This window comes from Simochromis diagramma, unplaced genomic scaffold (assembly GCF_900408965.1).
Source record: "Simochromis diagramma unplaced genomic scaffold, fSimDia1.1 OVJJ01000385.1, whole genome shotgun sequence".
Taxonomy (NCBI): domain Eukaryota; kingdom Metazoa; phylum Chordata; class Actinopteri; order Cichliformes; family Cichlidae; genus Simochromis; species Simochromis diagramma.
The window spans coordinates 732,653-757,308 of NW_024386751.1; the positions used below are offsets into that span (position 1 = coordinate 732,653).

General features: G+C 44.8%; 2 protein-coding genes and 1 long non-coding RNA gene across 5 annotated transcripts in view; 2 read left to right on the plus strand and 1 right to left on the minus strand.

Annotated features, from left to right (window-relative positions):
- Positions 1-8,399, plus strand: riok1 (RIO kinase 1 (yeast)). Its single transcript, XM_040022365.1, has 17 exons — positions 1-172; positions 764-953; positions 3,066-3,171; positions 3,491-3,560; positions 3,645-3,687; positions 3,858-3,950; positions 4,027-4,139; positions 4,252-4,332; positions 4,542-4,628; positions 5,849-5,986; positions 6,059-6,162; positions 6,261-6,367; positions 6,456-6,521; positions 6,599-6,715; positions 6,793-6,846; positions 7,036-7,152; positions 8,153-8,399. Exons 1-17 carry the CDS (start codon positions 120-122, stop codon positions 8,261-8,263), a joined length of 1,650 nt encoding a protein of 549 aa, XP_039878299.1. The 5' UTR covers positions 1-119; the 3' UTR covers positions 8,264-8,399.
- LOC120728283 (inositol monophosphatase 1-like) lies at positions 6,839-23,806 on the plus strand. 3 transcript variants are annotated; one of them, XM_040023085.1, is made up of 9 exons: positions 6,839-6,846; positions 21,339-21,435; positions 21,723-21,856; positions 22,063-22,167; positions 22,403-22,448; positions 22,519-22,627; positions 22,709-22,817; positions 23,321-23,472; positions 23,549-23,806. In XM_040023085.1, the coding sequence occupies exons 2-9, from the start codon at positions 21,376-21,378 to the stop codon at positions 23,695-23,697; spliced, it is 864 nt and encodes a 287-aa protein (XP_039879019.1). In that variant the 5' UTR covers positions 6,839-6,846; positions 21,339-21,375; the 3' UTR covers positions 23,698-23,806. The 3 variants fall into 3 exon arrangements, with proteins under 3 accessions (XP_039879019.1, XP_039879027.1, XP_039879011.1); XM_040023093.1 differs by lacking the exon at positions 6,839-6,846 and adding an exon at positions 21,164-21,182; XM_040023077.1 differs by lacking the exon at positions 6,839-6,846 and adding an exon at positions 21,184-21,248.
- LOC120728489 overlaps positions 20,025-24,656 on the minus strand; it is an 8,804-nt gene continuing 4,172 nt past the window's right edge. The window contains exon 3 of the long non-coding RNA XR_005694730.1: positions 20,025-20,868. This is a non-coding gene — a long non-coding RNA (uncharacterized LOC120728489). The remainder of the gene's footprint in view (positions 20,869-24,656) is intronic.

A 24,656-nucleotide genomic window follows, 5' to 3' on the forward strand; every position in this document is an offset into this window, starting at 1 on the left:
GCCGCTCTCCGTAGTCACGTGGTCGAACCCGGAAGTGGCGTAAACACGAGGAGCGGCGCAGCACAGTCGGTCCAGAAGGTTCAGCGCTCACCTGTGCACGTGTAAGAGGCTTTGATGTCATGGCGGAGCCGGCGTGTGTACCTGGGCAGTTTGATGACGCGGAGGAGGACAGGTGAGTTCGTTTGTTTGTTTTGATAATGCGCTGTAAACAGTGAGGCTGTACCTGGCTAAATCACCATGGTAACGCGTCACCTGAGGCCTGCACTCCATAGCAGGATTCAGTCTTATCCAGGTAAGCTCAGGTGTAGCCTGGGTTTCAGCAGCTGATGCTCTGATGCTTTCATGTGTGAGCTTTTCTGTCGCGTTTACTGACGCACCTTACACACACACACACACACACACACACACTCAGTGTAAGTCTCCATGGCCGTACTGTTGGTGTTTCAGTCCCATACAGAAACCTGCCTCTCACCATCAGGGCTTCTTGTTTCAGGCAGGTAAAATTCATTAATATTTACTACATAAATAGAATCGACAGGCTTCAGGGCACAAGAACAGAACCACAACTTTAACCCACAGAGGAGCTCTGATAGCTTCACAGAGGGGACCAGTTCACAGCTCGGGCCTCTGCCTTCCTGACCATCGGGGCACCAGGGCTGCCTCCTCTTTCATCATTACATCTTGTTTGCTGTATGAGTAACTTTCGCAGAGATTTCAGCAGCTCTGACCGTGTTTTTGTTGTTTGTTTGTTTTTGTTCTGCAGCGTCAAATCAGTGGAGCTGACTCGCACCAGTGATGCACTGCCTTCATCAGAGCAGCAGGATTTCAGTGAGGAGGAGGAGGAGGAGGAGGAGGATGAGGATGATGATGAGGATGAGTGGGCCTGGAGCTCAGCAGCAGATCTGGCCAAAAGGTACAACCAGGCAGCGGGTGGCTTGCAGGTAAGACAGGAAGTGAGTAGAGGTGGAAGAACCAACAGCCTTCCAGGTGTAAAAGTAGATCAGCTGATGATGTATGTGTTGAACGCCTGATTATGCAACAGAGGAGCTAACAGGGACTAACAGAAGAGCTAACAGAGGAGCTAACAGAGGAGCTAACAGGGACTAACAGAGGAGCTAACAGAGGAGCTAACAGGGACTAACAGAGGAGCTAACAGGGACTAATAGAAGGACTAACAGAGGGGCTAACAGAGGGGCTAACAGGGACTAACAGAGGGACTAACAAAGGAGCTAACAGGGACTAATAGCAGGACTAACAGAGGGACTAATAGAAGGACTAACAGAGGAGCTAACAGAGGAGCTAACAGGGACTAAGAGGAGCTAACAGGGACTAACAGAGGAGCTAACAGGGACTAACAGAGGAGCTAACAGAGGAGCTAACAGGGACTAATAGAAGGACTAACAGAGGAGCTAACAGAGGAGCTAACAGGGACTAATAGAAGGACTAACAGAGGGGCTAACAGAGGGGCTAACAGGGACTAACAGAGGGACTAACAAAGGAGCTAACAGGGACTAATAGCAGGACTAACAGAGGAGCTAACAGGGACTAATAGAAGGACTAACAGAGGAGCTAACAGAGGAGCTAACAGGGACTAACAGAGGAGCTAACAGGGACTAACAGAGGAGCTAACAGGGACTAACAGAGGAGCTAACAGGGACTAATAGAAGGACTAACAGAGGAGCTAACAGAGGAGCTAACAGGGACTAACAGAGGAGCTAACAGGGACTAATAGAAGGACTAACAGAGGGGCTAACAGGGACTAACAGAGGGACTAACAAAGGAGCTAACAGGGACTAATAGCAGGACTAACAGAGGGACTAATAGAGTGGCTAACAGAGGGACTAACAGAGGAGCTAACAGGGACTAATAGAAGGACTAACAGGGACTAACAGAGGAGCTAACAGAGGAGCTAACAGGGACTAATAGAAGGACTAACAGAGGGGCTAACAGAGGAGCTAACTGAGGAGATGAGTAGTTCCTTGGAGGACTGTTTCTGTGCAAGCTAACTGAACCTTGCACTATATTAACATAATTATAAAATGATAGATAGATGGGAATACAAACTTTAGTCTATCTTTGTTTATACAGCTTGAATCAGAATAAAAAGCATAGAAATAAAAACAAGTCTCTATTTCCTGTTGCCTACATTGTAGAGGGGGACTTTGTCTCCAAACAGGAATATGTGTACAGTCAGAGGTTAACTTGGATTCAGCAGGTGGAGGAACCTTTAAATCAGCTGTCATGTCTCAGTGTGGGGGAAAGACTGAAAGTCATTTCCACTGAGAGCTCCAGTAGTTTCTTAGTGTGCAGGCTGTGATCAGCTGACCTGCTGCTCTCTGTGGATGTACACACCTGGATTCATCCAGATTTGAGCAAATGTAAAATTCATATTGTTGAGTCGGGGTTCTTTCCATTTTAATTCATTACTTAAACATTTAATTATTTAATGGGCTATTTAATTATTTTTGGTACTCCTGGCCCTCCATACCTTGGTATAAGCTAACTGTGAGCATGAACCCACAGCCGCTGTGCAGCAGTCACACACTCTACTGTAAACCCATCAGTGCAGCGAACTCACCTGTTCATCCTGCAGAGGATTCTCATGCAGCCTTTAAATGACACAGTCTGCCTCAGTTTGATTAGCAGCAGGTTTATGAACAAACACAATGTGACAGATTTAAAACCACAAGGACTTCCATGTGAGCTTTAAATGAGCGTCCTTCTTCCTCTCCTGTCCTTCTTTCTAATCTGTCTCCATCTCTGAGTGAACGTAGCTTTCTGTCTTTTCTCTCCCTGTGAAATACAGCAGCTGGACCTTTAGCTGCAACACACTGTGAGACAAACAGCAAACACACAGTTTGTGTGTTTGCTGTTTGTTGAGCTGATAAGTGTCAGCTAATAGAAATGAGCTGACAGCGTTGCTCCTCTTCTGTAGTGCTAGCCCGATGACAAAGAGTGTGTGTGTGTGTGTCTGTGTCTGTGTCTGTGTGTGTGTGTGTGTGTGTGTGTGTGTGTGTGTGTGTGTGTGTGTGAGACGTTATAACCTGAGTTATTTTTGTGCACAGAGTCTCCGACTGCAGTCCAACAGACAGAATCCGTCCAATAAGAAGCTGCCGTCATCAACACCATCTGACAAAGCTCTGAGGAAATATGAACACAAGATCAACCTGGGTACGAAACACACACACAGAATGCAGATTTTGGTCCTCACAAAGATAGCTAGACAGGAACACACTCACACACAGCTTTTTAGTTTCGTGAAGCTCTTAAACGACATCGATGTGGCATTTCATCCGCCTTTCAGAGCGACCTGTCTGCTCACAGCTGATTGTCAGTATTGATTGATCACCTGCACCCAACGGCCTGCTATAAGCCGCTGTGGAGGTCTGGAGCCAGTGAAGCATCATCGAGTCTGCGTCTCTGGTCCAACGTCGGTGTAGGCTTTTTAGTTATGATCAGGAATCGATTGATCGTCTTTGTTTTCCGGCAGACAAACTGAACTACGCAGACTCAGTGATCAATAAAGTGACGACGATGCAGAAACAGAGAGAAGCCGACACGTGAGTGTGAGAGCAGCCGATGATGCTGCCATCAGCCGTGGTGTTCCTGCTGTGACTCACATCCTGATTGGCTTCTCTCCACAGGTACAGAGTGAGGGACAAATCAGATCGAGCCACAGTGGAACAGGTGAGTTCCTGTAGCGGCTCTGGCCTACAATCTAGAGCACCTCGAGGCGACTGTTGTTGTGATGCGATGCTACCACTTTTACTGAGTTCTTTAGGAAAGAACTGCCAGGAGGTGAAAGATAATCAATAAGGTGAAGATCAATAAGCAGCTGATGCTTTCTTCTTCTTCAGGTGTTAGACCCTCGAACTCGAATGATTCTCTTTAAGATGCTGAGTCGAGGAATTATCTCCGAGATCAACGGCTGCATCAGCACCGGGAAGGAGGTCAGACCATTCACTAATCGCTCGATCAATGCGCTGAACAGTTACACGTGCGCTGATCAATACTCGTCCCTCTCAGGCAAACGTTTATCACGCCAGCACAGCAGCCGGGGACAGCAGAGCCATCAAGATCTACAAGACGTCCATCCTGCTGTTCAAAGACCGCGATAAGTACGTCAGCGGGGAGTTCAGGTGAGTCCGGCACCACAGAAGAAGAGCGCTCAGGTACACCGCGAGCACTTCCTGTTGCCTCCAGGTACAGCAGGAGACTCCTTCAGGAACAGTTTGTCCTGTTGTTCTGCAGGTTCCGTCATGGATACTGTAAAGGAAACCCCCGGAAGATGGTGAGAACATGGGCAGAGAAGGAGATGAGGAACCTCATCAGGTCAGAACCTTTGTAACCACACCCAGGACCAAACAGAACTGGTTCTGACTGGTAGAACCCAGTAAAGCCTGTGTCGAGCGTTAGAGATGCTCTTACTGATAACATGGACCCGCTCTGATTGCATAACCTGTTAAAAACATGGAACCTGTCCCGTTGTCAGAACTTGTTCTGATTGCTAGAACCCAGTAGAACTCGTGTGTGTGTTTCAGGCTGCAGACGGCGGGAATCCCGAGCCCAGAACCTCTCCTCCTCAGAAGCCACGTTCTGCTGATGGGGTTCATTGGAAAAGACAACGTGTAAGTATCGGTCCGATTAATAATCGATCACATCAGCAGAGTCTTACGCTGACTTTAAGGTGATTTTACAGGGTTTTTTGACACTTTTTATTTATTTAGGAACATTTTTATGCAACAAGATAAAATAGAAAAAGAAAAAACAGAAAGAGTATGAGGTCATGGGAAGATAACATACGCCCGTACATACATCTGCACATCCACACATTCATACGTCAGCAAGTCTGCATTACTAATTCTATGCATTAAAGGGTGCTGCCACGAGCTGTAAAGTCCAGCCATTTTCTCCATCGTCTCCTTCCCAAATCTCCCTGCAGTTGCAGAGTGAAAGTCATACACTCCATAAATTTGACGTCTTCCACTATAGAGGTAAAAAGTGTTACAGTGGGAGTGTCTCTACAGAGCCAGCGTTTTGTTATGGCCTTCTTCGCAGAAGCCAAGAGAACTTTCAGAAGATAAACATCATCTGCAGCTAAATCGTCTGTAAAATATCCCAGATACAATGAGGTAAATGTACGAGACACGTGGAATCCCAACACCTCTGTAATTATCTTCACAACTTCTGTCCAGAAGGGTCGTATGAGTGGGCAGGACCAGAATACATGACCGTAATCAGCCACGTCTTCCCCACAACTCCTCCAGCAAAACGCAGGTGCAGCACTGAATTTAGACTTCTGTTTAGGCGTTATGAAATAGCGTATAATGTTCTTCCAGCAGAAGTCCCGCCACATGTTGGAGTTAGTTGTGGTGAACTGTGTCTCCCAGATCCGTGCCCACCCATCTTCTGTAATCACAATGTCCATTTCTGCTTTATGTAAATCGTTGAGTTCCCTTTGAGCTTAGTCATACATTTGTACAATTTACTTATCAAGGCTCTGTTACTCCCAGAGTCATACGCATCAATGAAAATATTAACAATCGAGAAGTCTCCACGGACACAGCTCTTTAGTCTTTTGCCAATATAGTCACGGAGTTGCAAGTATCGAAAAAAGTCTTGTTTCTCGAGGTCGTAAGTCTTGCATAGGGTATCAAAAGCCATAATTTTAGATTCTACAATAACCGAACACCCAGCAGTGATTCCATGCCACACCCATGGTTCAAATCTACTATCGTGGGAAGCAGGTAAAAAATCAGGGTCATACGCTGGCCACCTCAGAAGTTTTATCTCTTCCTGGAGTTGTGTTCTCCTTTATTCATCGCTGTCTCTTTCATTCATGGGACAGTCCAGCCCCTCTGCTGAAGAACGCCTCACTTTCGGAGTCGAAGGCTCGGGAGCTCTACCTGCAGGTCATGCAGAACATGAGGAAGATGTTTCAGGAGGCTCGACTCGTCCACGCCGACCTCAGCGAGTTCAACATGCTGTGAGTTGACTCTTTCAAAGTAAACTTCCTGTGGACCCTTCGGTGTGTTTGATGTATTTCGGCTGTCTGCAGGTATCACAACGGAGACGCTTACATCATCGATGTGTCGCAGTCGGTGGAGCACGATCATCCTCACGCCCTGGAGTTCCTGCGGAAGGACTGCAGCAACATCAATGGTGAGAGGGGTTCTTTCACAATAACAGGTGAAAGTGAAGAGCAGGTTCTTCTGAAGATGTCGTGCTCTGGCCTCTGACTGCGCTGTCTTCTTTCCCAGAGTTCTTTGTGAAGCACGGCGTGGCTGTGATGACAGTCAGGGAGCTCTTTGACTTCATCACTGACCCGTCCATCACCAGCCAGAACATTGACCAGTACCTGGACAAGGTGCTAACAGCTGCACGGGTCATGTTTTTGCAAGAACGTGCAGAACTTGTTTTATTGACACTTATCGCACTTCTCTCTGATTGTTCAGGCGATGGTGATTGCAGCTGAGAGGACGTCGGAGGAGCGATCGAGTCAGGATGGCGTGGACGAGGAGGTGATGCCTCACAGCTGCTTACACTGATGAGTTTGCCCTTTCTGAGCCAGTCTCACTTCTGACCTCTGACCCCTCAGGTGTTTAAAAAGGCCTACATCCCCCGTACTCTGACTGAGGTGAGTCATTACGAGCGTGACGTCGACCTGGTGAGGACGCAGGAGGAAGAGTCTGCCATCAGTGGACAGAATGACAATGTAAGACCACCAACTCGATGATGCTGATGATGGTGATGATGATGCCGATGATGATGAAGGTATTTTGTGTCTCTCAGATCCTGTATCAGACGCTGACAGGGCTGAAGAAGGACCTCTCTGGAGTTCAGACGGTACGTCACTAGGCAGGCGGCCCTTAGCGTAGCGTGGGCGTGGAGTATTTTAGGAGGAAGGTCTTGCTCTGTGGCTGCCATCTTAAAACCCCTCTAGGCAGTTAAACAGCTCCAGAGAGAGGAGAGCTGATCAGATCCTGAAAGGGCCTCAACAGCTCAGGTGATCTCACCTGTCTGGTGTCTCCTCAGGTTCCCGCTCTCCTGGAGGACGACTGCTCCTCCTCACAGGAAGAGGAGGAAGAAGAGGAGGAAGAAGAGGAGGAGGAGGAGGAGCAGCAAAGTGAGGATGCTCAGATGGACAGAAAGGTGAAGCAGCAGCAGCGGTGTTCGGGGTTTATCTGTTTGTGCAGCTGGCTCTTCTGTTCGACAGAAGGAAGGTTAGAATTAGCTAAGACAGCTGGGGCGAGTGTTTCACCGTCAGGTGCAGCTGACTGTGGGGTGTGTCGACACCCTGCTGGGTGGGCGGAGGTTTGCACACCCAAGATTGTGAAAGCGACAACTCGAGATTGAGACGATGTCCACCAAAAATGTCTAACGAGTTTGAAGTGACTGTGAATTCAAGGTCAGAGGCCAGTTTTCTGATGTCACCTGGGATTTTACAAACGATACCGGAGCTGAACGTACCAGCAGGCTAGGAGGGGTTGCTCCGACCACTGCCAGCAAGGTTAAACTGCTGACAGCCTGAAGGTCTGCAGCGCCTCCGTTTGTCAGAGAGAGGCTGAGCGTGTTTACGGGTCCAGCACTGATCAATGGCAGATGATGATCAGTTTTTGCTTCGTTTGAACTCGTAGCGCTCTGTGATCGTCATGGAAACATGACTAAAAATAGACCTGCAGTAGAAGCGTGTCTATGAGTGGCGTGTGACAAGCCCACAAACACACTGATGACACGGCAGCAGCAGTGATGTCATCATTTAATGAGTCTGTCTACACACGGTGAAGAGCAAAGAGGCGGAGCTTAAATGGCACGTAAATACAATCAAAGGGTGTTTCTGAGAAGTGTGAGTCTTCTTCTCCTCTTCAGTGTTTGCCTCCTGCGTGTGGAGCAGCCACAGCTTTGTGGCACATGTACAAACACAAGGCCGATTACAGGCGTAGCTGGAGGAGTAAATAACAAACGCACATACAGAGCTACATACAGGAAGCAGCAGGAGCAGGTTACTCCTCAGAAAACGTGGTTCAAACAGTCTTTCTGAGCACTGGGAACTGTCATGTTATTAATAAGAAGATGGCTGCTACAGCAGGTCAGAGGTCAAAGTGTTGTGCGCGTCGTTCCTGACGTCACGTCTCGCCATGTTTCCTTTCAGGAGAGGAAGAAGATGGTGAAGGAGGCTCAGCGAGAGAAACGTCGAACCAAAGTACCCAAGCACGTGAAGAAGAGGAAGGAGAAGGTGGCCAAGACGAAGAAGGGCAGATGATGAGTGCCTCCTGCCTCAACCTCCACCTAACAGCCAATCACCAGCGAGCAGAGCTGAGAGCCACTGCTAGTGAACTTTATGAACAACAGAAACTTTATTTGTACAAATTAACAGAATAAAGTTTTTTTTCCCATGATGGTGTTGTCTTTGCAAGAGTCATGTGACCAAACTGCTCTCTGATTATTCATTGGTTGAAGCCCCACCCCTCGCTGGGTTTGGTCTATAAATAAAGTCCTCCCTACCCTCTGACTCCTCCCCTTCTGCATCGATTAGTCATAAGTGGTGAGAGCTGGATTCGCCATGGCGAAGGAAGATGAGTCATGTGCGGGAACAGTGTTGGGAAAACTTAAGCCGCTGTGAGATGAGCTGGATCAGCCTGAATCTGTGATACGGATTCACCTTGGACCCGCCCCTCCGTCCAGGTGAACTCGGACCCGGTTTGTGGATCCAAGTTGACCTGCTGAGGCTGATTAAGGTGATACTCAGGTGCTTTAAAATGCAGTCTGACATCATTTGATGACTGGATCTCAGTCTGCCATCACATGTGAGCATGAAATGTAATCAGATTACAATTAGCCTGTCTGCTTTTAAAGCGTAAACTATATTTATGCCAGCTGTAGCAGAGCCTGTGCTTTAAACTCAGTCATGTGACAGGGCTGTCAGTGTTTAGCCCCTCCCTTCAATGACGCCTCTTTACACCTGAAGGTAAAAAAACCCTTTCAGATAGGACTCGGAGGTCCTACAGGAAGTCCGTCCTCCAGCTGTCATAAACACTACACTACCCATAATCCTCACACTCAGCTAATTCTCCCTAAACAGTCTGAATGGCCCAGAGGAAGCCCTTTATAAGGGCCGCGTACTCAAAGACCGCTAAGGCCGGAAGTGCGAGGCTTGTGAAATGGGCGGTCTAGCCTCTGTTGCTCTGCCAGTTTAGCTCACTGCGATAGTACGCTGGCAAGTAGTACATCGAGAGGTGAACGTCGCGAGTTCGAGGCCTCGCCTCCGTTGCGCTGCCCAGGTTGCCTAGCAACCATGATACTAACAGCTGGAAACGTTTCATACAGCTTTGTCTGACAGAAATGAAGGAGAAAATCTTTTGTTCATTTGTTTGTTTCTACATGAGCTTTGATCATTCTCTGTAGGATTAAGCTCAGCTATTGAACGCCATATATTTTAAAGTAAAGGCTTTAAAACCAAGTTAGTACAAACGTCACTAATGTCACATAACTTTGCCGACATTAAACATTCCTGTTGGCCACCAACAGGAATGTTTAATGTCCTTCGTTATTAAACATTTGCACATAAATAAGTGACATAATATTCAGTACTTAATTAAAGTTTACTCTTCGGCCGCAACTCATCCGCCGTTTTTTTCGGCAAAATTATCCACACCCACCGCCGCGCTATGCATTCTGGGATATGAATAGAATAGAATAGAATAGAATTCAACTTTATTGTCATTGCACATGCACAGGTACAGGGCAACGAAATGCAGTTTGCATCCATCCAGAAGTGCTTTAGTGATATAGATATATTACAATATATATTAGCAATAATATAGATATGTGAGTATATTACAGAAATGGGTCTATTATGGTATGTTATAATGTACACGGTATGAAGTATGTTGTGAATATTCTATAACTATAAGTATGTACAGGTTGTAGTGAGTACAAGCTATGTACAGGCTATGAACAGGATATAAATATGAAAAACTATACAGAATATGAAATAAATAACTTTGCAGAATCTGAGATATACAGTTATACAGAAATGGGAACTATGCAAGTTGTAAACAGTTGTAGGATTAAAGATTATCGAATGTACAGAATGATTATTTACACAGAGCTATACAGTAGTGCAGTTAAGATAAGTGAGGGTGTAGATAGTTTCTACAGAGGCTATATAAAGTGCTAGTGGTTGTGAGTGGTGGTTCAGTCCATGTTATTATTGTGTGTTTGAGGGTACAGTTGTCCATTGTGGGTGTGTGTATGTTCAGTCCATGAGTTTAACGTGGGTCAGATGTCAGGAGGCAGAGTTCAGGAGTCTGACAGCTGTGGGGAAGAAGCTGTTCCGGTACCTGGTGGTCTTAGTCCGGAGGCTCCTGTGGCGCCTCCCAGAGGGCAGGAGGGTGAAGAGTCCATGTGATGGGTGACTGGGGTCTTTGATGATTTTCCCAGCCCTTTTCAGACACCGCTTCCTGTAGATGTCTTTATGGCAGGAAGTGGTGCTCCGGCGATGCGCTGGGCAGTTTTCACGACCCTCTGCAACGCCTTCCGGTCCGAGGCAGAGCAGTTCCCGTACCAGACTGTTATACAGTTGGTCAGGATGCTCTCGATGGTGCAACGATAGAAGTTCACCAGGATGTCTGAGGACAGGTGGTTCTTCCTCAGAGTCCTCAAGAAGAAGAGGCGCTGGTGAGCCTTCTTGACCAGCTTGGAGCAGTTGGTCGTCCAGATGAGATCCTCGGAGATGTGGACTCCCAGGAACTTGAAGCTGCTCACACGCTCCACAGCCGTCCCCTTAATGTGGATGGGTGGATGTGGGTCAGCATTCCTCCTGTAGTCCACGATGAGCTCCTTGGTCTTCTCGGTGTTAAGCAGCAGGTTGTTTGTGTCGCACCACTCAGCCAGACGATCCACCTCCTCCCTGTAGGCGGCCTCATCGTTGTCACTGATGAGGCCAATCACCGTGGTGTCATCTGCAAACTTAATGATGGTGTTGGAACCATCAGCAGGTCTGCAGTCGTGGGTGAAGAGGGAGTAGAGGAAAGGGCTCATCACACAGCCTTGTGGTACACCGGTGTTCATCGTGATTGTAGATGAACAGCAGTTATCCAGCCGGACATGTTGGGGGCGGTTGGTCAGGAAGTCCAGATGTTGGGCCACAAAGTCTACACCGCCACATCCTTAAAATTCAGGGAAATGAAGGACGTATTTGAGGGCCGCATTTCGAGCAGCCTTTGAATTGGGACAGCCTTCGTCGCGTCGCTGTGACGTAATCGGCCTTAAAATGCGGCCTTTAAGGCTGCAGACCCTGAATTGGGATACAGTCACAGGCTGTGTCCCAATTCAGGGTCTGCACGCCTCAAGTACGCGCACTACGCGTACTACGTACGGTGCGTACTATAAGTACGAGAAGTGCGGAAGTTAGAGGCTTGTGAAATGGGACGGTATACGATTCGTCGCGCTGTTCAGGTTGCCTGGCAACCATGATACTAACCGCGAGACACGTTACATACAGCTTTGTTTGACAGAAATGAAGGAGAAAAATGTTTTGTTGGTCATTCATTTTTGTCATGACATCACTTTGATAAGTTGAGTATCTGAGGCTGAGACCACAGGACTGTAAAACATGATTGTTGGGCTTCATTTCTGTGCTGAACAGTCATTTAAGATTAGCTAGTAAATAACAATTAGCTAATGTTGCTCATGAGACTAAAGCCTGTGGTAATGTAAATATAATATGGCCAATATTATAGTATTGTCAGATTATTATATATATATCTATATCTATCTATCTATCTATCTATCTATCTATCTATCTATCTATATATATATATATATATATATATATATATATATATATATATATATATATATATATATATATTACTGACTTTAATTATTAAACATTCGCACATAAATAAGTGACGTCATATTCAGTACGTTTGACACTTCACTCTTCGGCCGCTCCATCTTATTGGGGAAATTCCACATACATAAATGTAAATTTCAAAACTCAACCCCATCAATTAATTTGTTTTTGATTGAAATTGAATATTACTTAAACTCTCTTCAATTAACTTTCAATAAAAAAGGTTTATCATTGATTGAAATTCATTCAGAAATGTTTAACGAATGAGCTGTCACAACTTTCAAGTACAAAGTTGTTATGAAGTCTGTCACATTCCCCCCTTTGTTTTCTTTTCTTATCCTGTATTTATTTATCCTTCTTATTTCATTGTGCTGTATATTGTTACTCTTATTTGCCTTGTATGTCTACCAGTGTTGGTCAAGTTACTTGAAAAAAGTAATCAGTAACTAATTACTGATTACTTCCCCAAAAAAGTAATCCCGTTACTTTACTGATTACTTATTTTCAAAAGTAATTAATTACTTAGTTACTTAGTTACTTTTTAAAAACACGATTTACAACCTGAAGAGGTGATAAAGCGATAGATCTTTCAGCCCAATTTTACTTTTTCTACATAATCCATCATACAAAATGTAATCAAATGGAAAAATCTCTTTTTTTTAACTTGTTTTATCAGTTTTAATCTTTTAACTTTATGCATCAAGCAAAAATTTAATTATATGCAACATTCTCTGAGTTGAATAAATTAGTTTAACATTTAAACCTATTTTCTGCACATTCCAGCACATAAAATAAAATATTTTTTGTGTTTACACTCAGTCTTTCAAATAGATGCAAGTAAAACACAGCAGAACATAAATAAAGTCAAAGACTCAGCGGTCCTGTTGCTCTATGTTCACCTATTAAGCAGCACTGCGGTAGGCGGAGGTTTACCCTGGTGCAGGTGTGCTGCGGTCAGTTGAAGAATCCGCGAGTTTCTCTGTGAGTTTCCCATTACGTCGTAGCTACTCTGTGCTTGCTCGGAAGTTTAGGGGTTTTTTTCGCTGTAAAAAGAAGTTTTCTTCCCACGCACAGCGGACACTAATGTTTTTGTCACTTTTTATGGAATCAAACTCAAAGTAAGGTCAGTACTTCCACGCTTTAAACGCTGCACGCTCATACTCTCTCCCACAATCGATATGTGATCCATTGTTGATCTACACACAGCTGTTGTCACTAACGGCACACTCGCTTATTCTCGCAAAAAAATCACGGTTTTAGTAACGCAGTAACGCAGTGTTCCTACGGGAAAGTAACGGTAATCTAATTACCGTTTTTGCAATAGTAATCCCTTACTTTACTCGTTACTCGAAAAAAGTAATCAGATTACAGTAACGCGTTACTTGTAACGCGTTACTGCCCATCTCTGATGTCTACTGTACAAACTGAACTGGAATGACTGACTGTTCACTTTATGATTTCAATAAAGTTTGGGGGGAAAAAAAACCCCTCTTTGGCCGCTCCCTTCTGCCGTATTTTGCGGCAAAATTATCCACACCCACCGCCGCGCTATGAATTGTGGGATATATGGGACCACGAAGCGTGCACCGGACCACGCTTGATATTTGGGCAAATCGACGGCGCATTTGGAGTATGCATTTTGAAGGAAAAAATGTCCATCCCGGTTTTCCCTCCAAGGCACGAGCACCGATAAGCAGAGTTCTGTCCTTTCCTTCTAAGATTCCTAATTATTTAAAGTAACACTCAGGTATGCCATTCAGCGTGTTAGTACGAGCTCGGGAGCAGCTTGGGAGAACAAGAAAACAGAGACTGCTTTAGGTTGCCTTCCCAATCGACTCAAAGGTTTATTTGATACACAACAGTTTATATAGAGAGAAAAAGGTTCGTGTGTCAGTTTTCCCAGTTCAAACCGGTACAGACCAAATAAGGAAACGTCTTCCTGCCTTGTGAGCAGAGAAGTATCCTTTGTGTAGTTTATCAGTTCAGCTACAAATTATGATCATCCCAGCAAAATACACAGTTCTTTCATTAGTGAATTCTGAAACAAACCACCTGGCCTTTAACGAGCCTTTTTCTAAGAGATAAAGAAAGAGAGAGGATGGGAGTAAGGAAGTGTTCTCGTCTCTGTGGTGTTTTCGACCTTGGGGTACCAGCCTGTGAGTCTTACACATTAATTCTTGGGTCAGAGAGAAAGAGAAAAACAACTAGTAAATGGGCCTTATTGAGTAACAGTTTCATGTATGATATCACTATAAAACAATATCCTGTAAATGCTATCATGGTATCAAAATATCACAACAGTTCCCCCCTTTTATCATGAAATGATAACATAGTATAAAGACAGAATGTAATAACATAATATAAAGACAAATCATAAACTTAAAACAAATCATAAATGTAACTAGTCCTTCGAGTAAGGTTAATATCAAAAATTCTGAGAGCGTATACATGGTATCACACAACAGACAATAATTATCAAAAACAAATAATACATGCTGCAATGGTGACAAAGGCTACAATTAGTTCCTTCCATTTTCCAAACGTGTCCTGTAGCCACTTATGTAGCCACTGACCGTGACCTTGTTGTTGTTCAGGAGAAGCATCAAAGAGCTCTCTGAGTCTTGGCTCTTTCAGGCGTTGTGTGTTAATCAGTGATTGTGTGTGTGTATGTGGATTGAATTGGATCCTGGCGCTGGCCCGCCGGAGATGTCATCTGCTTGATCCGACGCCTGAGATGGTCCGATTGGGCTGGTCTTAACCCTGCTGGCATGAATCCACTGAGGTTGTCCGTCTGTGAGGATGCTGGTTCTTCGTCACTGCCAGTACAGTCTGGGGCTGGAACACGCGCGGCCTCCCAGAGTGTCCTTGGTTTTAGGACTTCACCAACACCGCATCTCCTTGTCTCCACTGGTGGAACTGTGGAGGGGAAAGGCTGAGAGAGACAAACTTTCTGATAGTTATTATTCAGTTTTTCTACCAGATTGTGAACATAGTCGGACAATCGCCTTCAGTAACGCTGTTCCCTAAACCTGCCAAGAGTTCGCCTAAGCAAATGGCACTTACGTCCTACCATAAAACAGTAAAACAAGGCACGAACTCCCTCATGCTCCAGAGTGCTCTCTGATACACACAAAGTTTGCAGACTATCAAGGGTGATCAAACCTTTACCAAGCTACAACTAATTATAAACCCTAAGCATATATAGATATTTCTAAGCATAAATGACAATAAACAGTACAAAACCTAACATTCCTCTCACTTATAGGCCATCAAAGCCTCATCTGAACCTGGATGCACCACTTGCATAGGTTTAATACCTGTAAATAAACAGCTAATCACTGCAACAATAATAGTAAACATTGTTTAATATTAATTCTGGACCCCACCTCTTGACGCATGGACAACCATGCGTCAACTCACCAAACCTGGAGCCTGCATACACAAGATCTGGAAATAAAATCAAACTTCACACGTATAAACAAGTATCTCAAAAAAGTAATAAGCATTCAGCACGGGCAAGACAAGTGTCATGTGCAGGTTTTTTCAAATCATTAAATCACTATCATTACCATAATTTGCCTCAAACATGGATCATCCCATGTGCTCAGTTAACATTAATGTAATCGGTGACTTCTCTTAAGCAAAGTCACTCCACTTACATATTATTATTATTATTATTATTATTATTATTATTATTATTATTATTATGGGCTCAAAGTGGCCAGCAAAGAGCCCACAATAAACTGTTCCATAAACACGTAATCTCTTATTTGTTTTACTCATGTCACTTGTCCGTTTCAGCTGAATCTTCCATATGCAGTCCCAGAAAAAACAAATATAAGCAATACACGTTGACTGTGGTCAGACTGAGGTCAGACACGGGTCAACAGGTTCCAGAGGTGCCATAAAAACACCATAAAGTCAACCCTAGCTGTGGAAAGAATGTCAGTCACATGTAAACCCAAAAATCCTATAGTAAAAAAAAACATTAACTAATCTTCTTATAAACCACATAATCAAACACATAAAAACTGTAATGCTGTAGAAAAGAAAATACCAATGTTAGCGCTTGCGCAGATGTATACAATTTCTCACAGTGATCTCTGAGCAACACAAAATAGGGAATAGCACCCTTAGTAAATGCACAGACAGAGAAAGTGGCATTTCACAGGTTAAATCATCATGCACCCTCGAATGTTGCTGTCATCTTACTGCTCCTGTAACAAAAAACACATATAGATTCATCCACCCTTTGTCCTGTCTAGGTGGAGGTTAACCTTGAGTCGTGGTCAAGTCTTGTCAGCTTCTATCAGTCAGTCAGTTTGTTCTTTATTTCCATTCATACATTCATTCATTCTTTCTTTCTTTGTTTGTTTCTTTGCTGATAGTGGAACCTGTCGTCGCATTTAGTTTCCACTTTCAGCAAAATGACGTCATTTCAAAAAAGAAAAAGAAGTACTTTAGGTCGGATTACATCGCTGAATCCCTTTTTAGGCTGGGACACTCAGTTAATAATTGTCCCAAATAAGTAGCTTTCTCCAAAGCCCATTTTAATGTGGAGAAAACTCACTTGACACAATTTTCTCGACGACGTGTAGCACTTTTAATTCCCGACGTGCAGATCTGCTTAAAGAAAAGAAATAGACAAACAAAATCAGTGCCTGTTCAAAAGATAAAAATAGAAAATAACAGAGATTATCAAACAAAACTCAGTGCACTGTGAAAGTATCAAAATAAAAAGGCCTTGTTAAGTCATGACACAAACTCCTCATCAACATCACTAAATCACAGATCTATTGTATTCGATTTTCACAAAAAAAGTTTGTTCTGACGTATTCAAAGTTGTGTAGCTAAATACAAAATTCACTCGCACATCAAAGCAGGAAACTCAGTGTTTTAAAGTCTCCACTCAACACACTCCAACACATCTCATTCACTCGTGCTAGAATTCAATCACCTTTCATTAATCTAAAAACGATCAACTAATTTGCATATCAGCTATTAACCCACTAAGTTGACAGGACAACAGGAAAGCATGTTCAAAATAGTATCACAAAAGACAATTTCCCTCATACAGTAAATTACTTGCTGCATCAATCAAGCAGGAAGCTTCTCCCAATTTACCATTTTAACACTAAATTTATTGTCTGATCACTGGTTGGTCAAACCAGGATTTTTTTTTTTTTTTTTTTTCAAAAGTTAAATTGCTGTCCTGCAACCTAGAGAGTCAATTTTTTGCATTGTATAAATTCAGTATTTGATAACAAGTGTCTGCTAAATTGACACTATTTTAACACTGATGAAAGATAACAAGCTAATTTTCATTGCATGTCTGTGGAGCTGCATATCCAGCAGAGCATGCAATGTGCTATGAGTTCCACTGGTCTTTACATCACACGAGGTGACTTGGACAAGATAATAAACAGACTCACACACTTAAAATGTTGTCTAATCTTCATGAGTTCTCTTGTGTTTGGAGTGTTAGTATGGTTAATGCATGTTTTGTTTTTGTGTGATTTTGTATATGTTCCTATTCTCGCAGTGTTTAAAACTCCGTCTCAATTTTCCACTTAAGCAGTCAGTTTTCTTTTCCCCAGGTTTGCTAACCCAAAGTTTGATTACCCACATTTAATAACAAAATTTGTGTTCTCACCACTCCTCTCTGTTGTCTGTTGTCCTCTCACTCTGTTGTCCTCTCACTCTGTTGTCCTCTCCCACTTCAACAGTCCAATAGCCGGCAGTTCTCCTTCAGCTTTGTCCTGTGTTCCACTGTCTCTTCTTGCCATTTTACTCCAAAGGTGGCAAATGTCAAACTCCAACTGTTCAGTTCTCCTCAAACGTTTTCTTCACATGCACAGTGAAGTTTCAGCTTGTTGTAGACACAGTGCCATTCATCCGATCAGTCAGGATGATGGGTTTGCTCTTCTTCTCTGATGTTGTTTGTCCACATTGCTGCTGCTTTGCTGGGACTCTTTGCTTAGGACTTTGCTGCTGTCTTTATCTGCCATGTTATTGCTCTTTGGAGCTGCATTCCTTGTCTTCAGGGAGGAGTGAGGGCTGCTTGTGAGTTTGAGAGACACACGGTGCTGTAAATAAGTCAGCCAGAAACTTGGCCTGCATGTTTCCAATGATGTTAAACTATAACTTTCTTCCGACTGCTGCATGTGGAAAATTGATTCGGATCTGCTTTTCACCTGAAAGTGACAAACTAAAGACATGTTCATTATTATCATCACTGCTTAATCAACACACATCTCTCTCTCTGTTTGTATTTTTTTTTTTTTTTTTAAATAGCTGGTGATCTGGAGTATCAGAGCTCTCACAATCAAAACAATTATTTTTTTACACAGCGCACAAAAACACCGTGACGTCAGACACACTCACACTCACTCCTTCCTCTACGTAGAGTTTACACTACCCGGTTTGTAGAGTACGCTTGGGGAGTGTGATTGTGTGTACAGCGTCTCTTTATGTCTGTCTCCATGTTGGTTGAGTGTGGAGTAAGTGCCTATGAGAGCATGAGGGTGGGAATGGATGTTTGTGTCTGTGTGTGCCTGTATGTCTGTGTCTATATGTCAGGTTGGGTATCAGACGCCACCTCTCTGGGGACATCTCAGGCCCTCCAAGGTTTGGAGGCCTATCTCCACCCACCACCACTTCCCCTGCCAGTGGCGGACTCCCTCAGGTGTCGGTGCGTTGGTGGTTCTTTGTGTCTGGGGGTGGGCGTCTGGGTACACACCGGCTCACTCCTTGGCGGCCGCTTATCGGGGCCTGGAGCCTGGGGCTCGCTCGGGCCACTCCGGAGGTGGGGTGGCCCCGGCCTCTCGGCCTGGGGCTCGGTCACTCAGGCACAGCTGGCTGCCGGCGGAGCTCACGGGCGCGTCACTGCAACTCCCCCTGGCTTCTGCTCCGCGGCTGCTGAGTGAGCCCTCATCTGGGACTCTCCTCAGCTCTTACTGGGACAGGGGCGCGGCTGCCCCTCTGTTGGTCTTCCTTGGTCTCTTGTGTTCTGGGGGCCTCTGGATGTCTGGAGTCTTGATCTCCTCCATACCTGCTTCATGCCCTGGAGGACGGGGCTGTGGCTCCCCACACTCCCTAGCAGATCGTTACATGGAGAAACCTTTGGAATGCAAGCATGCTGATCCACACAGGTATGCACACAGGTGTACACACGGGTATTCACAGACGCGGACTACAGCTTTCTTGGCTGCTGCCTCAAAGCACATTGTGCGCTGTCTATCTTGCGTGCTGCACAATATCGTTTATTATTTAGTAACTATTGATATCTATGACTAGCTAGTTTATTGTGATGGTGCTTTGTTTTCTTTATTATTATGTTGCTCTTTGTTGTTTGCTGTCTCCTCTGTTTGTTTGTTTTTTGTTTGTTTTTTCTTTCTCCATACAGGTGACCCAGGAGTTTGTTTTTTTTTTTTTGGTTTTTTTTTTTTTTGGTTTTTTTTTTTTTCTCTCTCTTCCCCCCCCTTCTCACCGTCTCTTCTCCCCTTTGGTTTTCTCTCTTTCCCTCCCTCTCTTTCTCTCATTCATTCCCCCTGTCCTATTTATTAAAAAAAAAAAAAAAAAAAAGGGAAAAAAAAAAAAAAAATGACAAAGGATGAACTGAAGCTCTGCCATCACGTAATGTCGCATACTGCTGTTTCTGATGTCATTTAAAAAAAAAAAAAAAAAAAAAAAAAAAGAGTTTACACACTTGAAAGATGGCACATCTAAGGTTAATTTAATTATTTGCTAGCTTTCTCTGAGTGAGCAACTTCTCACTTAACGAGCAACTTCTCGCAAAACAACAGGCAACTTCCTGTGTCACTTTTTGCTTTTAATTTACTGCTTTTAACCCTTGTATGGTAATCGGGTCTGTGAGACCCGTGTTCAGTTTTCTTTTCTTTCGTTTTTTATTTTATTTTATTTTATTTTATTTATTTATTTTTTTAAAGAAAAATTAAACAATTAATTATTCTTTCACGTGTAAATGTGTTGTGTCTTTCCACTTGATTATAACTGATTTATTTATAACATTTTATAGAAAAGAAAAACGAGAAGCACATTAATTCATGGCAATTTAACATAAAATTGTTTGATAGTGTTAATTTGGAAAGCCACAACTCTAGCGGGTCCACCAACACCACACAAGGGTTAATTTACTTTATTCGGGGACTGAGGAAGTCGTCAGTGTATCTCTCTGGATCACTAAGTGAAACTTCGTCAGCATATCCCGTTTTTTTTATGGATCGATCACTGAGAGAGGTATAATACGGTCTTTATATAAATATGAAAGACGCATATTTACCTTCGTCAGCGGATCCCACTTCTGACGCCAAATTGAAGGAAAAAATGTCCATCCCGGTTTTCCCTCCAAGGCACGAGCACCGATAAGCAGAGTTCTGTCCTTTCCTTCTAAGATTCCTAATTATTTAAAGTAACACTCAGGTATGCCATTCAGCATGTTAGTACGAGCTCGGGAGCAGCTTGGGAGAACAAGAAAACAGAGACTGCTTTAGGTTGCCTTCCCAATCGACTCAAAGGTTTATTTGATACACAACAGTTTATATAGAGAGAAAAAGGTTCGTGTGTCAGTTTTCCCAGTTCAAACCGGTACAGACCAAATAAGGAAACGTCTTCCTGCCTTGTGAGCAGAGAAGTATCCTTTGTGTAGTTTATCAGTTCAGCTACAAATTATGATCATCCCAGCAAAATACACAGTTCTTTCATTAGTGAATTCTGAAACAAACCACCTGGCCTTTAACGAGCCTTTTTCTAAGAGATAAAGAAAGAGAGAGGATGGGAGTAAGGAAGTGTTCTCGTCTCTGTGGTGTTTTCGACCTTGGGGTACCAGCCTGTGAGTCTTACACATTAATTCTTGGGTCAGAGAGAAAGAGAAAAACAACTAGTAAATGGGCCTTATTGAGTAACAGTTTCATGTATGATATCACTATAAAACAATATCCTGTAAATGCTATCATGGTATCAAAATATCACAACACATTTGAAGTACACTTCGAATTGGGACAGCCGTCGTCACGTGGCGGTGACGTAACCGCACTTAAAATGCGTACTTCAAGCGTGCAGACCCTGAATTGGGACACAGCCACAGTGTGCTGTACTCTGTTCCTGATGCTGATTCTGAGCACGCTCACATGGAGTGTTAGTGCATGAGGTTGATATGAAGGGAGGAGCCTGGTGCTCCTAGCAGAGCTAGCATTGGTCAGCTGTACTGCAGGTGGTGGGAGGTGAGCTCTGATTGGCTGTTTGTAGCATAAAACAGGAAAAAGCTGAGGTGTTTGCAACAGTTTTCTTCTTCATGTCACAGGTGTGAAAACTGCTGCTCCTCCTGCTCCTGCTGCTCCTGCTGCTCCTCCTGCTCCTCCTGCTCGCTGTGTGTTTCAGTCTCTTCTTTCTTTCATCTTTTGATTTGTTCTTTTCTCTCTGGTTTCATTGCTTTCTCTCCTTCTCTTCGTGTCCTCAGTGTTGCTCCTCCTCCTCGCCAACACCGCTCGCTCACAATGGCCGACTGGACCGACTGTCTGAACTTCGGCATCTCCGTTGCTAAACAGGCCAGTAAGGTAAGTGACACAGCAGCCAATCACAACACAGCACTGAGGTCACAGGTCATGGTGTGGCGTTTTTAATTGTAACAGCTGCTTCTGGTGTGAATCCTGATTGAGCAGCCGTCCAATCAGCTACAGGTGATGATGACACTGAGGTTCAGCAAGCGGTCAGGTTTCCTAGGAACATTCAGGAATGTCACGGAGCAGAGTTTACACACACAGGCGCGCACACAGACACGTGCATGAACGGACACGCGCGCACACAAACGTTTGTGTGCCTTTACCTGCGTCTTTGCCACCAGGTGGTGCTGACAGCGTTCCAACAGGAGAAGGAAGTGAAGCTCAAAAGCTCTCCGGCTGACCTGGTGACAGAAACGGACCAACGAGTTGAGACGATCATCTTGTCTGCCATCAGGAGCCAGTATCCTCAGCACAGGTTCTATTGAGTTCTACTGTCACACTGTCTTTATTTTGCTTCATTGTGTCACAGTCGACTAATGAATCCAGCATGAACTCTGGGGAGGGACCCGTTACACAAACTGGATTCAGATTGGACGCCCAGGTTGTAAACTGTTTTAAAGTCTGCCTAGTGACGGCGGGCAGGAAGTTAGCAGGTAGATGATATTACACCTGTGACCTCAGGTTCATCGGGGAGGAGTCTGTGGCTGCAGGTGAGCGTGTAGAGCTGACCGATTGCCCCACGTGGATCATTGACCCCATTGATGGGACCGTGAACTTTGTCCACAGGTGAGTGGCTCCGCCCACATTATGAACTCGCACACATACGGTGTCCCCAGTTTAAAACCCCACAAAGGTTTGAGAACCTGAAAACATGAAGTCTTAGGACCGTCGTTGCCCTCGGAGAACGCGAGGTAACAGAGGTTAGAGCAGTGCTTCCCAAGGCCCCCCTTTATTTTAAATTCTTACACCCCCCCGCTTTGGGAAGCACTGCGCTGACAGATCCTTTGCTGTCTTTCATCAGGTTCCCGTTTGTTGCCATCTCCATAGCCTTCACTGTCAACAAGCAGGTAGGCTGAGCCATCGGTCTCCGGGGTCGGGGGTCAGAGTGGTCCGACTGACTCGTACTGCTGTTCTCAGACAGAGTTCGGGATCGTGTACAGCTGTGTTGATGACAAACTGTTCCACGCTCAAAGAGGAAGAGGGGCATTCCTGAACGGAGAGCCGCTGCACGTCTCTGGACAGGAAGGTGACATCACACAGGACATCATGCTTGTGTGGCGTGCATTTAAGGTGGATCCGGCTTCACGCTGACCTTTGTCTCAATCAGATATCAGCCAGTGTGTGGTGGTGACAGAGATTGGGGCAGAGCGTGATGACCTTGCGTTGTCCACCGTGACATCCAACATCTTCAGACTGCTGAAGCTTCCTGTGCACGGGTAAGGCCCTGCCCCCGGGCCCCCCTGCCCCCCCTGGCCCTGCTTTTTGAGCACGCTCAGTGCACCTGCATTGACTCTGAGGTTTGAATCCTGATTTTGTTTCTTCTTAATTTCATTGCTGTGCTGTATAAATAAAGTTTGAATCAGCACACCAATGAAATTAAGAAGAAACAAAATCAGGATTCAGAGCGCTTCATTGATCACTGATTGGATCCATCACAGAGCAGCTCAAAGTGCAGCAATAGCTGAGAGGTCAGAGGTCGGTCTCAGGGTTGGTGTGGTGTTCAGGTCCGACCGACCTTCCTGTGGGCTTCACACCCGAAGCTTTCCTAAAAGATGTGAAGGTCACATGACCTTTGCATGCTCTCTGACCTGTTGGCACACATGTACCGACCTACTTGCCTCTTTGAACGAGCCTGGAAGAGACCACAGCTCTTTCTGCATTTTGAACTTTTTTTGTTTTTTCGCATTTGTGTTGACATGTTGTTGCTTGCGTGTTTCAGAGTGCGTGCACTGGGCACAGCAGCGGTTGACATGTGTCAGGTGGCGACAGGCGGTGCCGACGCCTACTATCACATCGGGATGCACTGCTGGGACATCGCTGCCTCCGCCATCATTGTCCGGGAAGCTGGAGGAGTTGTCAAAGATACAGACGGTCTGTATCTGCCGCATGATGTCGTGTCACCTTTTTTAGCTGCGAGGCGTCGTCTAATTGGTCCGTGTGTCCTCAGGCTCAGAGTTTGATATGATGTCCCGAAGAGTCATCGCCGCCAGTTCCGCCGCCGTAGCCAGTCGCATCGCTCAGGTGATCCGGCCGTTCCCCTGTAGCCGTGACGATGATGACCAACACAGGTGTGTGTGTGTGGGGCGACCGGTGTGAACAGACTGTAGGTCAGCTGACAGGAAGTGTGCTGCTGCAGACGATAACGTATTGAAAGCGATTAGTGACACTTCTGTGATCAATGAACCAATAAAAATCTGTGTGCAAACGTTCCTGTTCCTGATTGGTGAGCTTAAACCTTCTGAACACACGACTGATTTAGACTAAACAAGTGTGAGCTCTCAGATGACCGTGGTGATGTCAGACTTGCTCAGGCCGATCATCAGACGGAAGGCGGAGCTTAAGACGGGCGGCGAACAGGAAGTTTTTATTGAAAGTGTGTTTAGCAAAATGATATGCCGGTGCTAAAATCAGCACAATGAAATCTCCGTGGAAAGCACATCGCTGTGAGTTGCTGAGGGTAATTCTGCAGCGTCATGTCAGAACACCTCATCCACATCAGGCAACATCTTCCCTGGGAATGTGATCCAGCTGTTCACATCCTGTGTGCCACAGAAGCGTGAGGAGAACCACACTGTTATGCTTCATCTGTGACTGTGTATTCATGGGGCCTTTCCAGGTCCAAACTCTCTAAAACAGACGCGCAGTAGTTTCCTATAGGTGACACAGAGACTTTACAGTAGAGGCACTCCAGATTTATGTACATTACAATAATGTTTACAGTTCAGTAAAAGCAGCAGAGGCTGCAGTAACAGGACAGACATGGATTACAATAGCTGACTAAATATCATCAGTGATGATTGTTCTTGGTCTTCTTCATTCCCTTCCTCTTCCTCCTGTGCCTCGCTGTCTGTCCACTGTAGATGCACCTGTGCGCTCTGAACTGGCTCTTATCCTGATCACCTGTTGCTGTGGGTAACAAACAAATACGCTTCATTCACTGTTTGTTTCACAGTTTAAGCAGGATGCCTGTAATCACCTTCATCACCACCAGCATCATTGTTATCACCTCCACCAATCAGGCTTGAAAATGCTGAGCGATGCTAGGGAGTTAACCT

Coding starts and splice junctions, on each gene's coding strand:
- riok1 (XM_040022365.1), top strand. CDS start 120: ATGGCGGAGCCGGCGTGTGTACCTGGGCAGTTTGATGACGCGGAGGAG. Junction 3,688..3,857: donor ATCGAGCCACAGTGGAACAG/GTGAGTTCCTGT, acceptor CTTCTTCTTCAG/GTGTTAGACCCTCGAACTCG. Junction 6,847..7,035: donor ACCTCTCTGGAGTTCAGACG/GTACGTCACTAG, acceptor GTGTCTCCTCAG/GTTCCCGCTCTCCTGGAGGA.
- LOC120728283 (XM_040023085.1), top strand. CDS start 21,376: ATGGCCGACTGGACCGACTGTCTGAACTTCGGCATCTCCGTTGCTAAA. Junction 21,857..22,062: donor AGCCAGTATCCTCAGCACAG/GTTCTATTGAGT, acceptor CTGTGACCTCAG/GTTCATCGGGGAGGAGTCTG. Junction 23,473..23,548: donor AGTTGTCAAAGATACAGACG/GTCTGTATCTGC, acceptor GTGTGTCCTCAG/GCTCAGAGTTTGATATGATG.